At 39.7% G+C, this 22,131-nt stretch overlaps 4 protein-coding genes across 4 annotated transcripts; 1 reads left to right on the plus strand and 3 right to left on the minus strand.

Moving 5' to 3' along the window:
• Positions 1–479: 479 nt before the first annotated feature.
• Positions 480–6,610, plus strand: tomm40l (translocase of outer mitochondrial membrane 40 homolog, like). The gene is made up of 10 exons (XM_042435179.1): positions 480–598; positions 2,729–2,952; positions 3,058–3,125; positions 3,510–3,602; positions 3,692–3,793; positions 3,945–4,050; positions 4,182–4,304; positions 4,446–4,522; positions 4,998–5,100; positions 5,739–6,610. Exons 1-10 carry the CDS (start codon positions 495–497, stop codon positions 5,876–5,878), a joined length of 1,140 nt encoding a protein of 379 aa, XP_042291113.1. The 5' UTR covers positions 480–494; the 3' UTR covers positions 5,879–6,610.
• A 3,833-nt stretch (positions 6,611–10,443) lies between these two features.
• LOC121913493 (apolipoprotein A-IV-like) lies at positions 10,444–11,746 on the minus strand. The gene is made up of 4 exons (XM_042436147.1): positions 11,592–11,746; positions 11,440–11,481; positions 11,167–11,317; positions 10,444–11,047 (listed from the first exon to the last, which is right to left on the minus strand). Exons 2-4 carry the CDS (start codon positions 11,471–11,473, stop codon positions 10,468–10,470), a joined length of 765 nt encoding a protein of 254 aa, XP_042292081.1. The 5' UTR covers positions 11,474–11,481; positions 11,592–11,746; the 3' UTR covers positions 10,444–10,467.
• A 3,437-nt stretch (positions 11,747–15,183) lies between these two features.
• On the minus strand, positions 15,184–16,621 carry LOC121913558 (apolipoprotein A-IV-like). The gene is made up of 4 exons (XM_042436212.1): positions 16,356–16,621; positions 16,204–16,245; positions 15,931–16,081; positions 15,184–15,811 (listed from the first exon to the last, which is right to left on the minus strand). Exons 2-4 carry the CDS (start codon positions 16,235–16,237, stop codon positions 15,232–15,234), a joined length of 765 nt encoding a protein of 254 aa, XP_042292146.1. The 5' UTR covers positions 16,238–16,245; positions 16,356–16,621; the 3' UTR covers positions 15,184–15,231.
• Positions 16,622–19,978: 3,357 nt separating this feature from the next.
• LOC121913532 (apolipoprotein A-IV-like) lies at positions 19,979–21,472 on the minus strand. Its single transcript, XM_042436195.1, has 4 exons — positions 21,153–21,472; positions 21,001–21,042; positions 20,728–20,878; positions 19,979–20,608 (listed from the first exon to the last, which is right to left on the minus strand). Exons 2-4 carry the CDS (start codon positions 21,032–21,034, stop codon positions 20,029–20,031), a joined length of 765 nt encoding a protein of 254 aa, XP_042292129.1. The 5' UTR covers positions 21,035–21,042; positions 21,153–21,472; the 3' UTR covers positions 19,979–20,028.
• Positions 21,473–22,131: the final 659 nt, after the last annotated feature.

Below are 22,131 nucleotides of genomic sequence, written 5' to 3' on the forward strand. Positions count from 1 at the left end.
ATATTTCCCTCTGAAAGGTACTGGAGTGGAAATATAAAGTAGCATAAAATGGAAATACTCAAGTGAAGTACAAGTACCTCAAAATTGTGCTTAGGTACCATAAATGTACTTAGTTACTTTCCACCACTGCTGAATGCTGCTGCTGTGTGTACTGTCCCTGGAGAAAGAGAGAGCCATTGTTGTGTCTCATTACAAATCAAACAGGCTGTATTTTTGTGAGTTTGACCCTCCAGCTGCCATTTGACCTTGAAGCTATTCTTTCATAATCTACAAACAGTAACCAACGGACGTCGAAGTCCTCCGCCAATCAGTGACCCCAGAATATTACGTCCCGCCCCATTACGAATGACTACACATCGATTAACCAATGATGTTTGAGTAGCATCGTGACGTCCTCGATAAAAACACGCCTTTGCTTGGTCAGGCACATAGAAATGACTGACAGGTGTTTCTGCCAGTCAGTTTTTAGGGTTATAGTCCATCATCCAATCAGAATGTGCTTCAAGAAAATAGGCGGGTCTTTTAGCGGCAAGCACATCTTCTTCTTTGGTGGTGCCGAATTCAGCTTCCGGCTGCATCGTCCTCTGGAAATTACAACGTGAGTAGCTACCGCTAGCTTTGTGTTCTGTATTTTGTTTTTTAATATATAACATGAGGGTTTAACTTGGAAAATATGTATGTTAGCTGTTTTCCAGCAATACTTATCTGACAAACTGGGCTTTGTTTTTCTTCACAAGCCGAAGGTGCAGGTCTAGCCAGCAGGCTGTAGCCACAGCACTGTAAACGGCATCAAGGAGCTAGCTTAGCTTGCTCATTGGCTTGTAGGTTTCATTCAAAATATTAACTATATCCAATAAAAAAAGCAGTTAGTGACCTCTGTTTTCCTATATATTTCTGTCACATAATGTCATTGATACCTAATGTTAGCCTTCTGACTTCATATGAATGATGTGTGTGAAAGGTTAAAGGGACACTTTACACATGAAGACAAGCTGACTCATTATGGGGAATATTTCTCAGCCTGTGACACTGAGTTTAATGTCTTGTTTGGCTCTGGAAGAAGCTTTCTAAAGTCTGAGAGAATAATCCTGATGATGTCATCAGGGTAAGCTGTGACAACTGTTAATATGGGAGTTACCCCATTCAATCAAGCTAGAAGCCAAGGATGTAATACTATACTATGAAAAAAAAGCAAAGTTCAACCGACTGCCAATTTATTCATTTTAGTGGGAATTTCTTTTTAAAAAAATCCATAAATCCAAGGTCCCAGGGTCTCACCCATCATTTGGACTAGAAAGTATTTTGAGTCTATCCAACAGATAAACAATAAGAAATGTGCACATACAGTTAGTATGCTTCAAGAATTTTTTTTAAAGAAATCTGATTTTATTGCGTACCCTTTAAGTTATTTTTCTACTTGTTTATTTATTATTATTACTTATACCCTTTGTCCTGTTACCATGTTGACTGTATCAACAAACTGAAAGTGTCCTTTATGTTATCTTTATTTCATTAGGATGCCTAACTGTTCTCTGTTATTGTCTTAATGTCACACGTGTTGTAAGTGAAGCTTTCTACAAATAAAGTGATATATATATATATATATATATATGAGACTGAACTGAAATGTACAAAATATTAACCAGGAATTTGCAAATGTTCACAGTATAAACAGTAGCCTATATGCAGTGTATAATTAATACTACTACTAATATAACATGTAATGTCCGTGTCAGTGGGAGTCACGGGACTTGTTGATGAGGTCAGCTGCAGATGGGGAAGTTCACGTCAACATCAGATTGTGCAATCTAACACAATCCAATACAACAGCTCTCCCATAAATTCTACTTTTACTAAGCTTATACATTTTCAGTTTTTGTTGACATCATCAGAATGGTGATAATTCTACTTTATGTGTATTATTGATGTTGTGGTGCGTGGCTCCTAATATTTTCTCCACCCTGTTAACATACACAAGGGCAAAATATTAGGAATGCATTTCAATATAATGCACTCCAGTATACCACCACCACCACCACCCACTACGACCTAAGTGTTCGGCGAGTGTGTGTCTCACTTAGCAGAAGTGCCTGGAAAAAGCAAATCTTGTCAGTTCAATCTGTACAAGGTAATTAAACCAAAATCTAAACTATGTCACCAGTGCAGTGTATTTGTTAACCTTCACACAGTCACCTCTGCAGTCATTCAACCTTCTTGATTTGAGTCACACCCGAACATTCATACTTTAAGTTATGATTGCTGCATTGGAGACTGCAAATATTTAACAGAAGGTCTGCATTACATATTGGACTCCTTTTGAAAGACCAGGACAATAACCAGGCATGGAGGCGCTAATGACACACAGTATTTAGTTGCATTATGTGAAATGTATCCAATGGATTCAGCATTTTTGTGGCTTGGCCCATACTCGGCCTCTGCTGCTTCAGTTCTTTTCTTAAAATTTGTCTCTTGCAAGTCCCCCAACTTAACAACTTTACATGTTAAATTGCTTTACACCTTTGGATTATCTGGCCTGCCTGCATCAATATTTACATTGTTACTGATTAGATATTACACCGTTATCTACATCTCGTCCACTTTACAGCTATAAGTACGGAGCTTTAATGTTATCACCTGTACCCTACAAATACTCAGCAGCCAGTTTTTAACCCTGTCTGTCAGTCGCCCTCTCTCTTACTTTATCCCTCCATTTCTTCTGGCTTCTCAGAATGGGCAGTGTTTTGGCTGCCAGCTCCCCTAACCCTCCACCACCACCAGCCTCTGGTGGTGCTGCTGCTGCCGCCCCTGGGTTGACGGTGCCACCGGGCTTTGGGATGCCTCCAGTGTCTCCAGTTATACCCCCGACTGGGGTAACTGCAGGGCAGCAGCCGGAGGAGGAAAACTCTTTGCCTAACCCCGGTGCATTTGACGAGTGTCATCGCAAGTGCAAAGGTAAATGAGACGGTTGAGTAAAGGGTGTTTCTAGAGTTGTAAAATACCAGTATTACCTGATTCTGCTTTTCTGTGTTTCTTATCTGCATCTGTTTTTCTTCTCAGAGGTTTTCCCTATGCAGATGGAAGGCGTCAGGCTAATTGTCAATAAGGGCCTTAGCAACCACTTCCAGGTCAGTCAAGTTGCTTTTTTTTTACATTTGAAATGTTTAACAGCACAACACAGAACTGCCTGTTAGCAGTTTTTTATTTAGTAAACATTGCCCTTTCAATATTTGCTACATAGACTCACAAAACCAAACTACATCTTGAAAGTTCAGACTTTTCTATAAGAGTTTGTTCTGGAAAACGCCCGCTGACATCTCAACACTGATCAATGAGCTGCTTGTGAGTTGATGTTACCTAAACTCAGGTTCACCAATCATCATATAGTATTAGAGCAAATGAACCAAGTGCAAATATGCATCTCAGCCACTCTGCTGTAGATCAGACCAAAAAAAGTGAAATACAGATGGCTTTAATTGTAAATTTTCTGTGTCCTTTAAACGTCCTTTAAGGTGAACCACACTGTGCTGCTGAGCACCATGTCAGACTCCACCTACAGGTTTGGTGCTACATATGTTGGATTAAAGCAGACGGGTCCAGCAGAGGTATGTTCTAGTAAAGTCACTGTGACTCCCATTTGTAAGACTTTATATGGAAGTGTTTGAACTGTGATACGACTTCTGTTTATGTTCAGTTTTTTCCAGTCATGGTTGGAGACATGGACAACAGCGGCAGCCTTAACGCCCAGATCATCCACCAGATCACCAGCAGAGTACGATCCAAACTGGCCTTCCAGGTAAACCACCAGCTTATGCTTTTTGGGTCTTGTTGAACCTTTTTCCGCTACTTAAATACCACAATAAGCTGGCCATAGTGTGAGTTTGTGATATTATTCCTATTTTATTATCTCAAGATGTTAACTTTATCAAAATCTGTCATGTCCTCAGACACAACAACAGAAGTTTATGAACTGGCAAGGTGATGCTGAGTTCAGGGGAGAAGATTTTACTGCAACTGTTACACTTGGAAACCCAGATGTCCTTGTCGGCTCTGGTAGGTCATCTTTGTATAAATCTATCATGACTTTTTTAAATTTTCTGAGAGTAGTTATCTAAACCAACCAAAACAGATATTTGTCCTGAACCTGAACGCCTCTTGTCGTCTTGCTGTTGTCCACCTGTCAGGTATTGTTGTAACACACTACCTCCAGTCCATAACGCCGGCTCTGGCTCTGGGAGGGGAGCTGGTCTACCACCGCAGGCCGGGAGAGGAAGGCACAGTGATGTCTTTAGTTGGCAGATATACAGGTGAGGCGCAGGTAAAAATCATTACGAGCATGTAGTCTGGATTGATAGATCTGGAGCCTTTTACTGGGATTTATCCAGTTGATGATTCTTTCATTTGGTTAAAGCAGTGTTGTCTTAATGGTTTGACCTCTTTCTGCACAGGTAATAACTACATCGCCACGTTGACGCTCGGCTCGGCGGGGGCTCACGCCTCATATTACCACAAAGCCAACGACCAGGTAAATTACTCCTGTTATTTGGTTTGTAATTATTCAGGCTGTGTTCATCTTGTGTAATTTTCTTAATTTTACAAAGCTGACTATTTCAAATATTTTATGTGATTTATTTATTTATTTTTTAATCTGACTCACTGCCTTGGTATTAAGATAAAAAGAGAAACATTTAAATGTCCTCTGACCTTGTTTTTTTTTTAATACATTTGTGGAGTCTTGCTGTGCTTATGATATATTATCTTCCTCAAAAAATTGAAAAAAATTTGAAGGCACACCTGAACATGTGACAGGTGCTTTGTAGGAAAGTAGAACTTTAATAAAAATGTGAAAAACTCCCGCCCATTTCATCGGGCATATCCCAAAACATCATAAACTAATAAATATTCTAGCAGTCAGCGAGACAGCGTGTGGGGAGTTTTTCTCATTTATATTTCATATACCAGCATTCATCAGCATCTAACTGTCTTCTGCTCTTCAACAGCTGCAGGTCGGCGTCGAGTTCGAGGCGAGCACTCGCATGCAAGACACCAGTGTGTCGTTCGGCTACCAACTAGATGTACCTAAAGCCAATTTACAGTTTAAAGGTACAATGTGTATACAATCTGTTTGATGGGGAACACTTACATACATATACATGTACATCCATTACTACAGTTGTATGGACTATTTTTTAGAGGTCAAATGTGGTTTTCTCTAATAGTATTCATTTATTTTAAGGAAATTAAAAATTAATTTATAATTTTTGTTTACATTATTAACTACTATTTTTCATTCTTTATTTATTATTAAATTAATTTCATACTTTTACCTTTTAGAAAGTGTAATTAGTGACATTAGTTGTGTATAGTTATATAGAGGCAAACAGTGTGTTGATGGTGGAAATGTGTGTGTAGTAGAAACATGCTTGTTGGTCACACATGCTAATAAATAATAATAACAAAACTTAATATATTTTCATGCAAAAAGATGCAGTATTATAATCTGGTTTATAAAAATACACACAAATAAACACAGTAAGTTTGGAGGCATCAAAGAGTTAAACAAACTAAAAATCAAAACTCAGTTGTAACAAAAAATCTATGCTCATGTCTGACCCACATTTATTTTCTATACATCTGTTTTTGTTTTGTTACACTTTTTAAAGACATGTATTGTTTTTTTTTTTTTCTTGGAATAAACCGAACAGACCCGTCTAATGTTCTGTCTTCTGCTCCTCTCTCAGGTTCACTAGACAGTAACTGGGTAGTCGGTGCAACGTTAGAAAAGAAGTTGCTCCCGCTGCCGCTCTCCCTGGTTCTCTGCTCCTTCCTCAACCATCGCAAGAACAAGTTCCAGTGTGGTTTTGGCGTCACTATCGGTTAGACTGGCGAGTTAGCGGCCTGCAGACTGAGTTCACAGAACGGACAAACTCACTATGGACAAGCAGACTACGCCATGTACACTACTACTGTGTGTCTTATCACCTCAGCCTGTCTCTCGTGTGTCTTTAGCAGATTCGGCCATTTTCATACTATCGGTTTCTCAGCTCATGATTCATCATGTGGTGAATAGAAACACTGAAAGGTAATTATTTAAATCTAATGAATTTAATCCTGTAAGATTAATCGCCTGGATGATTAGAAATGTAACATATTGTAAAATGTGATCGGTCAGGAACTGACTGTGATGCCTGTTGACTCTCCACACAACCTGATAGGCCGTAGAAAGACGTAATACATTTAGAGACGTTACAGAATTACAGAGTTTTTTTCTTTTTTTTGATCTTGTCACTGAGTTCAGTGCCTGTTGCGGTTTTGTTTTTGAGTTTTTTTCTTGTTTTTTTTTACTGTAAAGTCTGTCTTGGCGTACAGTGAATGAAATTGTTGTCATTTGCTTGTTTAAAAGGTGATTTATTGGTTACAGATAAGTTTACCAGGTATCAAGAGGGAGTGTACTGTACTGTATGTCACATTCACAATCCATCACATGTTTTTGTTGCCTTTTTTATGTTATAAATGTCATATGTCATACATATGGAACAGTATGTATTACCTGTATATACCTCTTGGAAACTGATAAATACCATTTCTTACAAAAAAACTGGAATTGCATGTCTTGTTTTTTGCAGTCGATCTCATCTAAACTGACTGTGTGTTCAGGAGTGTTTGTAGTTTTTTCTCAGTTTAATTTGTATAACCTTTAATCCCAGATACTTCAGAATATGTAGATTATACAACAAACTGACACTACATGAAAATAATTAAAGTTTTAACAAAAGTGGGAAAACGAGGAAGAGACAATGTGAGAAATTTATCTTGTAACATCTCTGTGAAATTCATCCTTTGTGAAGAATTTCTCAATTTAAAAAGAAAAAGCTGTGTCATCGAACCTTTAATTCCAGTAGAAACCAGATTCAGATCGGTGGATCTGTCAGTAGTCATAAATCTGTCACTCCTTTGCCTTGTAGGCTTGTAATTTGTTTTTGCAGATGGTTTGGAAGAGTTTGGATAACCATGGTAAGAGAAGTTCATGCATAACTGCACCTGGAAATGCCAACAGTCTTATTCTTGGTATAACTGGAGCGATGAGATCATAGCTGTAAAAATACCATGCAGATAAAGATGTGTGTTGTACCCAAAAAAGCTGAACAAGCACAACAGTTTTGTCTCTGACCTTTTTATCAGATATGGGCATGCAAACATTTATTATGTATGTGGCCATCTGATAAAAGACTCAGGGAGGATGTGAATCAAACCATAAAAGATATGCAAACGATTAGATTGTAAGATCTTCATATCAGGATAACATCCTCACAGTTACACATTTGAAAGATTGCTACGTATTTGATCGCCGAAGTGTTGGACTCTTGGAGTAACGTCTTGAGTAAATGAGTCACTGAATAAGAAAATTACTTAATAAAATAATTTTGGGCTCTGCATGTTAAGAGTAAATAAATATATTTAGATGAATGACTAAATAGTTCTCTGCTGTCATTTGAGTTGAATTTTGTGAAATACATTCTTGGTCCTCGTAATACCAGGACTCCCACAGAAAAAAACAACTTAAGACTTGTTTTAAATTATTATTTTTTTTGTAATAATAAAATTCACATAAAAATAAAAATTCACACAGAGATAAAAGCTTTTTTTTTAAAGATTGTTTTAAGAAGAGTTTTAACAGCAGTGATAGATTCAGCAAACCTAATCTCAGCAGTTCAGTCATTGGGGCCCAGACTCCAAAAGCCTCATAGCTATTAATCACCAGTCGGGCTCTGGGAACAACCAGCAAGCCACTATCAGCCGATCTAAGAGGGCACCCAGGCACATAAGAGGTTAGTAGATCTTTGATTTAATTAGGGACCTGGTCATATAAAGCCTTGAAGGTCAACAGTAAAATGAACAAGAAGCCAATGCAAGGAGGCCAGAATTGGAGTTATATGATATTGTTTTCTTGAATCGGTGATAATCGTAGCAGCAGCATTTTGAACCAATTGAAGGCGATAGAGGGAAGCCTGAGTAGCACCTGTGTAGAAGGCATAACAGAAATCTAAAGGAGAAAAGATAAAGGCATGGACAACCCTGTGTAAATCCTCAAAGGATAAGAATTTAATCTAATTTTTGATATTAATTTATGTTGAAAGAAACATAATTGAACAAACTTCTTAACTTGGTCATCAAAACAAAGGCCAGAATAAAATAAACCCACATTTCTTGTAGTTGTTGATATGTGAGAAGGCTCCAAGATTGCCGACAACCTGACTGAAAGAATTGGGTGTGGCAAACAAGATCATTTCTGTTTTGTCATTGTTAAGTTTGAGGAAGTTTTGAGAAGTCCAGAAAGGCAGGCGATAAGTTGGGTTAGGCTGCTATGATTAGTGTATTGTAAAGGGACATATAACTGGGTGTCGTCAGCATAACAATGGTACTGTACATTATACTTCTTAATGACCTAACCAAAGGGCAGCATATAAATGAAGAACAGTAACGGACCCAAGATTGACCCTTGAAGAACGCCATGAGTAAACTGGGAGACAGAAGATGGGGAATTCCCAACAGCATCAGAAAAGGTTCTATTAGACAGATAATAAGTTGAGAGCAGACCCTTTTAGACCAACCCAAGTTTTAAGATGCTGTGGAAGGATGGAGTGGTCTACTGTATCAGAGGCCACACTCAGGTCTAGCAGGACCAGAATGGAGCTTTCACCTTCATCTGCAGCAGGGAGCAAGTCATTTGTCATCTGTTTCAGTATTGTGTAAAGCTCTAAACCAGACTGATACTTATTGGAAATGCTGTTAACATTTATATAAGCAATCAGTTGAGAGGCTAGAGGGAATAACTTTCTCCAACACCTTACATAAGAAAGATATTTTAGAAATAGGTCAGTAATTGCTGAGGTTCAGCAGGTCAAGATTAGGTTTATTTAACATAGTTTGTACAATTGCATGTTTAAAAGAAAAAGGGTAAAACTAATGGCCAATAATTGATAAGATGTAGGGACTGACAGTGGGCAATATGTCTTTTAAAAGTTTAGAGTGAATAATATCAAGCTGGGAAGAGTATTTAATATGAGAGACAGTGGTTTCTAGGACTGAGAGGGAAATTGGCTGAAATTGGGTCAGCACTGCACAGTTTGAGTTGGGGACAGATAGGACACACATGTCTGAAACAATCAATTCCAGTCCTAATATTCTCAACCTTTTTAACAAAATAAGTAAGAAATTCTTCCATTAATTCAGGGCTAAATTCAATATTAGAGGTGGAAGAACTGTTCACAGAACACAGAATCAATAACCTTAAATAAATCTTGAGTTACAGGAATTACTGGAAATCAAACTGGAGAAATTGGCTGATCTTGCCTCTTTAACAGCAGTCTGATAGTTGACCATGTGACTTCTTAAGATGTCAAGGGAGACTTGTGGCCTATTAGCTTTCCATATACGTTCATCTTTTCTACATTGTCTCTTAAGGGCCCGAGTGTGCTCAATGAGTCATGGCGAGGGATTATGCTTTTTCTTTCTTATTTTAAGAGGGGGAATATGATCAAGGATAGAGAGGCAGGCAGTATTGAAAGAATTAGTCAGAACATCCGGGCACTGTTGCTGCATAAATGAGCTTGAGGTTAAGGTATTGGAAAAAGCTTCACAAGCAGAATCAGCATTGAGAACATGTAACAGGACAGTGGCACAAGGCTCACCAGTGGGAGGAGATAAAGGAACATTAAAAACAATGGCTTTATAATCTGAGACATAAAAGTCAATGAGGTTCACAGTCATGGGGAGAAAACCACTGGTGAGGACCAGATCTAAAGTATGGCCTTTAGAATGTGTGGCACCTTTAACAATTTGGTTTAAATTAATTAAATTAATTTTTGTCAATGTTTTATTGACATAAAGCAGAGAGACTGTACAGGCAGTGTGCTCATTGTAATTCTTAAATACTGGATGTTATTGGCATTTAAGTTAGGAACTAATACAATAATTGCCAAAACCTTAAAGTGAGCACTGATATATCCATTTGTCTTTCGTTTTTTCTAGTTTAAAGTAAGACTGAGCACAGAAAACCAATCAAATTCACCAATCCTTCTGGTGTTGGCTTTGTGTGTTGCTCATGGGCACTCCAGCAGAGTGTGACACCATCAAATGACATAACACAAAATAACCCTCTGTAGGACAAAGAGCATCTCCTGAGTGAGATAATCCTGCACAAATGTAGACTGACTCATGATGAGTCATAAAATTGTGTCTCTGTATTTGTGTTTTATTGTTAGTGGAATTTTATGAATGCAATCCTTAAACTAAATTGTTGAGAAATGAACCACTCCTCTGTGATAACTTGACATAACCTTTGTATTGTGATTAAGACACTGAAAACACTGAACTGATTGTCAAGTTTTTATTAAATAAAATCTACAATGGTTACAGATACAGTAAATATTTGGTGATTAGAGGCTGGATAGACATAGGATAGTCTGCTTACTGGGTCTTCTGAGTGAAAGACTCCCAGAGAGCAGTCAGCTGAGCCTTCAGGTCCTGAGCGCTGGCGTCCAGCTTAGCCTTCAGCTCCTCTCCGTAGGGAGTCAGGCTCTGCTGGAGCTCCTGGGTTTTCTGGGTCAGCTGGGTCTGGAAGCTCTGGGCCAGGGGCATCATGCTCTTCTGAAACTCATCCACACTCTGCTCCATCTTCTGCTTCATCTCCTCGGTGTAGGGGACCATCTGGGCCTGCAGCTCGGTCACTTTCTTATCCAGCTCTCCCCTCAGCTCCTGGCTCTTCTGCAGCAGGACGGCCTTCAGGGCCTCTGGGTCCATGGACTCTGCGTAGGGGGCGGCTTCCTTCTTCAGCTCCTCCACCTGCCTCTGGAGGTCAGCCACCAGCTGCTCGGCAAAGGGCTGCAGGGCAGTGCTCACGGCGGTCAGATCCTTCTCCAGACGGGCCTTCAGCTGCTCCGCCTCCTGGGAGAACTGAGTCATGAAGTCCTGAGTCAGAGGAGCCACCTGAGTACGCAGAGTGACGATGTACTGGTTCACTGTATCAGCGCTCTGAGAGATCTTGGTGCTGTCAGAAAGAAACAATAAGCACTTATTAAACAGAAACATTTATTTATACATATATACACATATAGATTTATTTATATACAACTTTAATCACTGATTCTTTATCACATTGACTCTTACTTGACTTCCTGTCCCAGCTCAGACTGTCTGATCCTCTCCAGAGAGTCCTCAGCGGTGTGTGTTGCCTTGGCAACGTAGTCCCAGAAAGCATCTTTCACCATGTCCAGACTGGTCTTGGGCGGCTCCTGCCACAGGATGTCGGCATTGCAAACTGTGGATAAAACAGTAGGTTCAGCACAGAGGTTAGAGTAGAAAACAAATAGAAACCAAACATTTATTCACCAGTTATGCTTTTACATGGATCCAAACTCTCAAAGACAAAAATTCACTCACCAGAGAAAAGTGCGAGAACCACAAGGACCTTCATGATTGAATCTGTTGGATGAAGAAATACAAGTACAATTTAAAAAACAGTCTACTCTTACCATGAATTTACTCTTGGATTTGAAAATTGAAAAATGTTTTATAATAAGAAAATGTTTTACCTTGCAGAGGCAGCTCGTCTCTTCTTGACTCTGAGTCTGATGGCTTGTGTTGTGCAGACGCCCGTTCAGACGTTTTATAGTCATATTGAAGAGCAAAGTCCTCCTCTGGTTGCCCTGCTGGACAGATTTCTGTCACTGCTGTCACTCCACGTCGTATATTGTGTCATTGCTTCTTTGTCCTGTGAAATTTTGTTTTTGCATCAGAATGAGTGGAGCAAAGGTTTATACTTTGCTTTAAACAGCATCACATTAAGCAGTTACAAAGAAAGCCACTGGGCAAAAGGGTTTTGACATCCTTCAAAATGGCTATACAATTATTTTAATAAAAAAAACTGGAGTACAGGAAAAGTACTGTATTTGAAATTTTATTTTAATGAAAAAACTGAACAATTAGCAATGACCTTTTTGCCCTTAGTGGCAAAAAAAGGAACCAACCTTTTCAACCAGGAACCTAATTTAACTCTTTAAACCGTCACTTTCTATATCATACCAGAGGTAGCAAGTCCCCCAAACTGAACAACAAAATATTATATTGTATTATTCCTTGCTACCTTTAAAATCTACACATATGAGTGTTTTCTGCCACTGCTATGTGCATTTGGTGAGTTTTAGTCACAAAAACTTTAAGAATACCTGCAAAAAATATCTGCAAGTGTCATTATAAATCTTTCAATAGTACCTTTCTAATCCCCTTCAAACTACTCTCCTTTAGATGCGATAGACTTGTCCCACTGCTTCTCCTAATCCTGAAAACATTTCCTGTTGTCATCTTTTGTCGCCATGTCAAGAGCCTCCTGCGTGTCTTCCTGGATTTCTTCCACAGTGGTGAATCTTCACCCTTTCAGTCCCAATTTTTGTTTCACCAAGCTGTAGGCATACGCTACCTAGCAGCAAATCCAATAACTACACCCTACTCCCATGCTGTCGATGGCTTCCGAAAAAATTTGGGTCCCATCTAGGAAATATGAAGAAATTTAAAAGCAGTGATAGATTTTATAAGCCTTATCTCAGCATCTAAGTTGTTCCAGAGTTTGGGAGCCCGGACTGCAAAAGCCTGATAGCCCTGAGTCACCAGCTGGGCTCTGGGAACCACCAGGAAACCACTATCAGCCAAGCAGGCACATAAGGGGTCAGTAGATCTTTGATACAATTAGGGGTCTGGTCATGTAAAGCCTTGAAGGTCAACAGTAAAATTTAAAAATCAATGTGAAAATGAACAAGAAGCCAATGTAGGGAGGCCAGAATTGAAGTTATATGATCTCGTTTTCTTGAACCAGTGATAATTCTAGCAGCAGTATTTTGAATCAGTTGAAGGCAATAGAGAGAGGCCTGGGTAATACTTGTGTAGACGGCATTACCGAAATCTAAATGAGAAAATATACAGGCATGGACAACCCTGCGTAAATCCTCAAAGGATATGAAGGATCTAACTTTTGAAATTAACTTAAGTTGAGACATGATTGAAAAACCTTCTTAACTTGGTGATCAAAACAAAGGCCCAAATCAAATAAAAGACACAAATTTCTTGCAGTTGGCTAAATGTTATGTGAGAGGGCTCCTAGATTGCCGACAACCTGACTGAAAGAATTGGGTGTGGCAAACAAGATCATTTCTGTTTTGTCATTGTTAAGTTTGAGAACATTTTGAGAAGTCCAGCAAGTGATATTAGAAGCAGGCGGTAAGTTGGGTTAGGCTGCTATGATTAGTGGATTGTAAAGTGACATATAACAGCGTGTCGTCAGCATAACAAAGGTACTGCACGTTATGCTTATTAATGACCTGACCAAAGGGCAGCACATAAATGAAGAACAGTAACGGACCCAAGATTGACCCTTGAGGAACACCATGAATAAACTGGGAAACAGAAGATGGGGAATTCCCAACAGCATCAGAAAAGGTTCTATTAGACAGATAATAAGTTGAGAGCAGACCCTTTTAGACCAACCCAAGTTTTAAGATGCTGTAGAAGGATGGAGTGGTGTACTGTATCAAAGGCCACACTCAGGTCTAACAGGACCAGAATGGAGCTTTCAACTTTATCTGCAGCAGGGAGTAAGTCATTTGTCACCTTAACTAAGTCTCAGTACTGTTTAGAGCTCTAAACCAGACTGATAGTTCTCAAAAATGATGTTAACATTTATATAAGCAATCAGTTGAGAGGCTAGAGGGAATAACTTTCTCCAACACCTTACATAAGAAAGATATTTTAGAAATAGGTCAGTAATTGCTGAGGTTCAGCATGTCAAGATTAGGTTTATTTAACATAGTTTGCACAATTGCATGTTTAAAAGAAAAAGGAAAATACTAATGGCCAAGGAGCAATTAATAATTGTTAAATGCAGGGAATGACAGTGGGCAATACGTCTTTTAAAATTTAGAGTGAATAATATCAAGCTGGGAAGAGTATTTAATATGAGAGACAGTGGTTTCTAGGACTGAAAGGGAAATTGGCTGAAATTGGGTCAGCACTGCACAGTTTGAGGTGGGGACAGATAAGACACACGTGTCTGAAAAGATCTGAGTCCTAATATTCTCCTCCTTTTTAACAAAATAAGTCAGAAATTCCTCTGTTAATTCAGGGCTAAGTTCAGTATTAGAGGTGCAGGAACCACAGGCAGAATCAGCATTAAGAGCTGGTTTCCAACAGACACCATCACATGACATAACACACAATAACCCTCTATAGGTCAAAGAGTGTCTCCTGTAGGCATGTGCAGAGGGCCCGGTATTTTTATTTGTATCTATATTTGTTGAGGCAGCAAAATTATTTGTATTTGTATTTGAATAAAAGAGGAGAGAGGCTTTAAAATCCTGTTTTTGTTTTGATTACGCTTTTAATTTTAGAAAATTAAAGTATTACAATAAATGTTCATGAATAAACTATCTTACAAAGGAGGTCCCCACACTGGGTCTCGAACTGGAGTCTCCCAGATCATAGACGACTGCACTGACTACTGAGCTAAAACTTTACTCATTGCCTTATTGCAGGCAGACCTCTACCTATTTATACACCCATAACACACAGACAGCACACTGTGTAACGTGTTGGGAGGAACTTCAAAGGCAATTATTGCTTTGCACTTTTCATTTATTGCCTATTTCTTACAACCTAACTTTGTGGAAAGGAGAAAGGAAACAACAGATTATGGAGAGTCCCTTAGGAGAACTTTGTGTGAGTTAGTAGCTCAGCTTTATCTCTGGGGAACACCCCCAACTCCGGGAGTGATGTCCAAATTAGGAAACGTATGTCATGTAGCAGGTGGATATGACTCAGCTCGTTGAGACCTGCTTTTAAAATATTTGTATGAAACAAATATTCGTAAAAAACCCACCATTTGTGCTTTGCCGAAAAATGTATTTTTATTCGGACACAACCCTAGTCTCCTGAGTGAGATGATCCTGCACAAATGTACACTGTTTGTATTTTATTGTAAGTGGAGCTTTATGAGTGCAATCCTTGAATTAAATTGTTGAGGAAGGAACCACTCCTCTGTGAAAACCTGACCCAACTTTTGCTTTGTGATTAAGACACTGAAAACACTGAACTGATTGTCAAGTTTTTATTAAATAAAATATACATTGGTTACAGATACAATAAATATTTGGTGATTAGAGGCTGGATAGACATAGGATAGTCTGCTTACTGGGTCTTCTGAGTGAAAGACTCCCAGAGAGTAGTCAGCTGAGCCTGCAGGTCCTGAGCGCTGGCGTCCAGCTTGGCCTTCAGCTCCTCTCCGTAGGGAGTCAGGCTCTGCTGGAGCTCCTGGGTTTTCTGGGTCAGCTGGGTCTGGAAGCTCTGGGCCAGGGGCATCATGCTCTTCTGAAACTCATCCACACTCTGCTCCAACTTCTGCTTCATCTCCTCAGTGTAGGGGACCATCTGGGCCTGCAGCTCGGTCACTTTCTTATCCAGCTCTCCCCTCAGCTCCTGGCTCTTCTGCAGCAGGACGGCCTTCAGGGCCTCTGGGTCCATGGACTCTGCGTAGGGGGCGGCTTCCTTCTTCAGGTCCTCCACCTGCCTCTGGAGGTCAGCCACCAGCTGCTCGGCAAAGGGCTGCAGGGCAGTGCTCACGGCGGTCAGATCCTTCTCTAGACGGGCCTTCAGCTGCTCGGCCTCCTGGGAGAACTGAGTCATGAAGTCCTGAGTCAGAGGAGCCACCTGAGTACGCAGAGTGACGATGTACTGGTTCACTGTATCAGCGCTCTGAGAGATCTTGGTGCTGTCAGACAGAAACAATAAGCACTTATTAAACAGAAACATTTATTTATACATATATACACATATAGATTTATTTATATACAACTTTAATCACTGATTCTTTATCACATTGACTCTTACTTGACTTCCTGTCCCAGCTCAGACTGTCTGATCCTCTCCAGAGAGTCCTCAGCGGTGTGTGTTGCCTTGGCAACGTAGTCCCAGAAAGCATCTTTCACCATGTCCAGACTGGTCTTGGGTGGCTCCTGCCACAGGATGTCGGCATTGCAAACTGTGGATAAAACAGTAGGTTCAGCACAGAGGTTAGAGTAGAAAACAAATAGAAACCAAACATTTATTCAGCAGTTGTGCTTTAACATGGATCCAAACTCTCAAAGACAAAAATTCACTCACCAGAGAAAAGTGCGAGAACCACAAGGACCTTCATGATTGAATCTGTTGGATGAAGAAATACAAGTACAATTTAAAAAACAGTCTACTCTTACCATGAATTTAGTCTTGGATTTGAAAATTGAAAAATGTTTTATAATAAGAAGATGTTTTACCTTGCAGAGGCAGCTCGTCTCTTCTTGACTCTGAGTCTGATGGCTTGTGTTGTGCAGACGCCCGTTCAGACGTTTTATAGTCATATTGAAGAGCAAAGTCCTCCTCTGGTTGCCCTGCTGGACAGATTTCTGTCACTGCTGTCACTCCACGTCGTATATTGTGTCATTGCTTCTTTGTCCTGTGAAATTTTGTTTTTGCATCAGAATGAGTGGAGCAAAGGTTTATACTTTGCTTTAAACAGCATCACATTAAGCAGTTACAAAGAAAGCTACTGGGCAAAAGGGTTTTGACATCCTTCAAAATGGCTATACAATTATTTTAATAAAAAAAACTGGAGTACAGGAAAAGTACTGCATTTGAATTTTTATTTTAATGAAAAAACTGAACAATTAGCAATGACCTTTTTGCCCTTAGTGGCAAAAAAAGGAACCGACCTTTTCAACCAGGAACCTAATTTAACTCTTTAAACCGTCACTTTCTATATCATACCAGAGGTAGCAAGTCCCCCAAACTGAACAACAAAATATTATATTGTATTATTCCTTGCTACCTTTAAAATCTACACATATGAGTGTTTTCTGCCACTGCTATGTGCATTTGGTGAGTTTTAGTCACAAAAACTTTAAGAATACCTGCAAAAAATATCTGCAAGTGTCATTATAAATCTTTCAATAGTACCTTTCTAATCCCCTTCAAACTACTCTCCTTTAGATGCGATAGACTTGTCCCACTGCTTCTCCTATTCCTGAAAACATTTCCTGTTGTCATCTTTTGTCACCATGTCAAGAGCCTCCTGCGTGTCTTCCTGGATTTCTTCCACAGTGGTGAATCTTCACCCTTTCAGTCCCAATTTTTGTTTCACCAAGCTGTAGGCATACGCTACCTAGCAGCAAATCCAATAACTACACCCTACTCCCATGCTGTCGATGGCTTCCGAAAAAATTTGGGTCCCGTCTAGGAAATATGAAGAGATGTAAAAGCAGTGACCGATTTTATAAACCTAATCTCGGCATCTAAGTCGTTCCAGAGTTTGGGAGCCCGGACTGCAAAAGCCTGATAGCCCTGAGTCACCAGCTGGGCTCTGGGAACCACCAGGAAAACACTATCAGCCAAGCAGGCACATAAGGGGTCAGTAGATCTTTGATACAATTAGGGGTCTGGTCATGTAAAGCCTTGAAGGTCAACAGTAAAATTTAAAAATCAATGTGAAAATGAACAAGAAGCCAATGTAGGGAGGCCAGAATTGAAGTTATATGATCTCGTTTTCTTGAACCAGTGATAATTCTAGCAGCAGTATTTTGAATCAGTTGAAGGCAATAGAGGATGGCCTGAGTAATACCTGTGTAGACGGCATTACCGAAATCTAAATGAGAAAATATACAGGCATGGACAACCCTGCGTAAATCCTCAAAGGATATGAAGGATCTAACTTTTGAAATTAACTTAAGTTGAGACATGATTGAAAAACCTTCTTAACTTGGTGATCAAAACAAAGGCCCAAATCAAATAAAAGACACAAATTTCTTGCAGTTGGCTAAATGTTATGTGAGAGGGCTCCTAGATTGCCGACAACCTGACTGAAAGAATTGGGTGTGGCAAACAAGATCATTTCTGTTTTGTCATTGTTAAGTTTGAGAACATTTTGAGAAGTCCAGCAAGTGATATTAGAAGCAGGCGGTAAGTTGGGTTAGACTGCTATGATTAGTGGATTGTAAAGTGACATATAACAGCGTGTCGTCAGCATAACAAAGGTACTGCACGTTATGCTTATTAATGACCTGACCAAAGGGCAGCATATAAATGAAGAACAGTAACGGACCCAAGATTGACCCTTGAGTAACACCATGAGTAAACTGGGAAACAGAAGATGGGGAATTCCCAACAGCATCAGAAAAGGTTCTATTAGACAGATAATAAGTTGAGAGCAGACCCCTTTAGACCAACCCAAGTTTTAAGATGCTGTAGAAGGATGGAGTGGTGTACTGTATCAAAGGCCACACTCAGGTCTAACAGGACCAGAATGGAGCTTTCAACTTTATCTGCAGCAGGGAGTAAGTCATTTGTCACCTTAACTAAGTCTCAGTACTGTTTAGAGCTCTAAACCAGACTGATAGTTCTCAAAAATGATGTTAACATTTATATAAGCAATCAGTTGAGAGGCTAGAGGGAATAACTTTCTCCAACACCTTACATAAGAAAGATATTTTAGAAATAGGTCAGTAATTGCTGAGGTTCCACGTGTCAAGATTAGGTTTATTTAACATAGTTTGCACAATTGCATGTTTAAAAGAAAAAGGAAAATACTAATGGCCAAGGAGCAATTAATAATTGTTAAATGCAGGGAATGACAGTGGGCAATACGTCTTTTAAAATTTAGAGTGAATAATATCAAGCTGGGAAGAGTATTTAATATGAGAGACAGTGGTCTCTAGGACTGAGAGGGAAATTGGCTGAAATTGGGTCAGCACTGCACAGTTTGAGGTGGGGACAGATAAGACACACGTGTCTGAAAAGATCTGAGTCCTAATATTCTCCACCTTTTAAACAAAATAAGTCAGAAATTCCTTTGTTAATTCAGGGCTAAGTTCAGTATTAGAGGTGCAGGAACCACAGGCAGAATCAGCATTAAGAGCTGGTTTCCAACAGATAACATCACATGACATAACACACAATAACCCTCTATAGGTCAAAGAGTGTCTCCTGTAGGGATGTGCAGAGGGCCCGGTATTGTTATTTGTATCTATATTTGTTGAAGCAGCAAAATTATTTGTATTTGTATTTGAATAAAAGAGGAGAGAGGCTTTAAAATCCTGTTTTTGTTTTGATTACGCTTTTAATTTTAGAAAATTAAAGTATTACAATAAGTGTTCATGAATAAACTATCTTACAAAGGAGGTCCCCACACTGGGTCTCAAACTGGAGTCTCCCAGATCATAGACGACTGCACTGACTACTGAGCTAAAACTTTACTCATTGCCTCATTGCAGGCAGACCTCTACCTATTTATACACCCATAACACACAGACAGCACATTGTGTAACGTGTAGGGAGGAACTTCAAAGGCAATTATTGCTTTGCACTTTTCATTTATTGCCTATTTCTTACAACCTAACTTTGTGAAAAGGAGAAAGGAAACAACAGATTATGGAGAGTCCCTTAGGAGAACTTTGTGTGAGTTAGTAGCTCAGCTTTATCTCTGGGGAACACCCCCAACTCCGGGAGTGATGTCCAAATTAGGAAACGTATGTCATGTAGCAGGTGGATGTGACTCTGCTCGTTGAGACCTGCTTTTAAAATATTTGTATGAAACAAATATTCATAAAAAACCCACCATTTGTGCTTTGCCGAATAATGTATTTTTATTCTGACACAACCCTAGTCTCCTGAGTGAGATGATCCTGCACAAATGTACACTGACTCTTGATGAATCATAAAATTGTGTCTCTGTGTTTGTATTTTATTGTTAGTGGAGCTTTATGAGTGCAATCCTTGAACTAAATTGTTGAGAAAGGAACCACTCCTCTATGAAAACCTGACCCAACTTTTGCTTTGTGATTAAGACACTGAAAACACTGAACTGATTGTCAAGTTTTTATTAAATAAAATATACATTGGTTACAGATACAATAAATATTTGGTGATTAGAGGCTGGATAGACATAGGATAGTCTGCTTACTGGGTCTTCTGAGTGAAAGACTCCCAGAGAGTAGTCAGCTGAGCCTGCAGGTCCTGAGCGCTGGCGTCCAGCTTGGCCTTCAGCTCCTCTCCGTAGGGAGTCAGGCTCTGCTGGAGTTCCTGGGTTTTCTGGGTCAGCTGGGTCTGGAAGCTCTGGGCCAGGGGCATCATGCTCTTCTGAAACTCATCCACACTCTGCTCCATCTTCTGCTTCATCTCCTCGGTGTAGGGAACCATCTGGGCCTGCAGCTCGGTCACTTTCTTATCCAGCTCCGCCTTCAGCTCCTGGCTCTTCTGCAGCAAGACGGCCTTCAGGGCCTCTGGGTCCATGGACTCTGCGTAGGGGGCGGCTTCCTTCTTCAGCTCCTCCACCTGCCTCTGGAGGTCAGCCACCAGCTGCTCGGCAAAGGGCTGCAGGGTAGTGCTCACGGCGGTCAGATCCTTCTCCAGACGGGCCTTCAGCTGCTCGGCCTCCTGGGAGAACTGAGTCATGAAGTCCTGAGTCAGAGGAGCCACCTGAGTACGCAGAGTGACGATGTACTGGTTCACTGTATCAGCGCTCTGAGAGATCTTGGTGCTGTCAGAAAGAAACAATAAGCACTTATTAAACAGAAACATTTATTTATACATATATACACATATAGATTTATTTATGTACAACTTTAATCACTGATTCTTTATCACATTGACTCTTACTTGACTTCCTGTCCCAGCTCAGACTGTCTGATCCTCTCCAGAGAGTCCTCAGCAGTGTGTGTTGCCTTGGCAACGTAGTCCCAGAAAGCATCTTTCACCATGTCCAGACTGGTCTTGGGCGGCTCCTGCCACAGGATGTCGGCATTGCAAACTGTGGATAAAACAGTAGGTTCAGCACAGAGGTTAGAGTAGAAAACAAATAGAAACCAAACATTTATTCAGCAGTTGTGCTTTAACATGGATCCAAACTCTCAAAGACAAATATTCACTCACCAGAGAAAAGTGCGAGAACCACAAGGACCTTCATGATTGAATCTGTTGGATGAAGAAACACAAGTACAATTTAAAAAACAGTCTACTCTTACCATGAATTTACTCTTGGATTTGAAAATTGAAAAATGTTTTATAATAAGAAGATGTTTTACCTTGCAGAGGCAGCTCGTCTCTTCTTGACTCTGAGTCTGATGGCTTGTGTTGTGCAGACGCCCGTTCAGACGTTTTATAGTCATATTGAAGAGCAAAGTCCTCCTCTGGTTGCCCTGCTGGACAGATTTCTGTCACTGCTGTCACTCCACGTCGTATATTGTGTCATTGCTTCTTCCTTCTGTCATGTTTTGTTTTTGCATCAGAATAAGTTGAGCAAAGTTTTATACTTTACTGTAAACAGCATCACATTAAGTTACACAGAAAGCTACTGAGCAAAAGGGTTTTGAAATCCTTTAAAGTAGCTATGCAATCATTTTAATCAAACAACTTCAGTACAAGAAAAGTACTGCATTTTAAATTTTATTTTAAAGAAAAAATACTGAGTAATTAGCAGAGACCTTTTTGGCCTTAGAGGATTGACGGCTTTCAAAAAAATTCGGGTCCTGCCTAAGAAATAAGAATCAATCAGTGGTAAAGTCACACTCTTATCCATTCACTCTTACCTCTTCATGATGAAAGATTTCAAGGTGTTTAGAAATGTTAATTGTTTCTGACAGCTGTAAGAAGTCCATCTCAGGGGAAACATTAACATACATTTACGCATTTTTAAAAGTATATTTTGGTATATATATTTTTATGCCTTTATTAGATAGTGACTATAGAGAGATGCATGCAGCAAAGGTCCTTGGCTGGACATGAAACAGGGACGTTGTGGTTTGTGGTCGGTGCGTTAAGGCATGGTGCCTCTTGTTCGCTAATGCCCCCCCGTAGAGAATCTGTGCATGCCACTGGTAGAAGCTACAAGATTATAGCTTCATAACTGTAATATTATAATAAATTGAAATAAATATGTCAAGATTTTCTTAAATGATCACAACAGATTTGGAGGGAATTTAAAGTTGTGGTATGCAGACACATTCAGGGGCAGGAATGAATAATATATCTTTTGTTGTATTTTTTTGGTAAAACTGGTGTCAG

This window comes from Thunnus maccoyii, chromosome 15 (assembly GCF_910596095.1).
Source record: "Thunnus maccoyii chromosome 15, fThuMac1.1, whole genome shotgun sequence".
Classification (NCBI taxonomy): Eukaryota; Metazoa; Chordata; class Actinopteri; order Scombriformes; family Scombridae; genus Thunnus; species Thunnus maccoyii.

Bases quoted from the DNA above. Each gene is read 5' to 3' on its own strand.
- tomm40l (XM_042435179.1), top strand. From the start codon at position 495: ATGTGCTTCAAGAAAATAGGCGGGTCTTTTAGCGGCAAGCACATCTTC. The intron at 3,126-3,509 runs GTCAGTCAAGTT...ACGTCCTTTAAG, and splicing joins GCCTTAGCAACCACTTCCAG to GTGAACCACACTGTGCTGCT. The intron at 4,051-4,181 runs GTAGGTCATCTT...TCCACCTGTCAG, and splicing joins AGATGTCCTTGTCGGCTCTG to GTATTGTTGTAACACACTAC.
- LOC121913493 (XM_042436147.1), bottom strand. From the start codon at position 11,473: ATGAAGGTCCTTGTGGTTCTCGCACTTTTCTCTG. The intron at 11,318-11,439 runs GTGAGTGAATTT...TTTTATCCACAG, and splicing joins GGTTCTCGCACTTTTCTCTG to TTTGCAATGCCGACATCCTG. The intron at 11,048-11,166 runs GTAAGAGTCAAT...TCTTTCTGACAG, and splicing joins GAGCTGGGACAGGAAGTCAA to CACCAAGATCTCTCAGAGCG.
- LOC121913558 (XM_042436212.1), bottom strand. From the start codon at position 16,237: ATGAAGGTCCTTGTGGTTCTCGCACTTTTCTCTG. The intron at 16,082-16,203 runs GTGAGTGAATTT...TTTTATCCACAG, and splicing joins GGTTCTCGCACTTTTCTCTG to TTTGCAATGCCGACATCCTG. The intron at 15,812-15,930 runs GTAAGAGTCAAT...TCTGTCTGACAG, and splicing joins GAGCTGGGACAGGAAGTCAA to CACCAAGATCTCTCAGAGCG.
- LOC121913532 (XM_042436195.1), bottom strand. From the start codon at position 21,034: ATGAAGGTCCTTGTGGTTCTCGCACTTTTCTCTG. The intron at 20,879-21,000 runs GTGAGTGAATAT...TTTTATCCACAG, and splicing joins GGTTCTCGCACTTTTCTCTG to TTTGCAATGCCGACATCCTG. The intron at 20,609-20,727 runs GTAAGAGTCAAT...TCTTTCTGACAG, and splicing joins GAGCTGGGACAGGAAGTCAA to CACCAAGATCTCTCAGAGCG.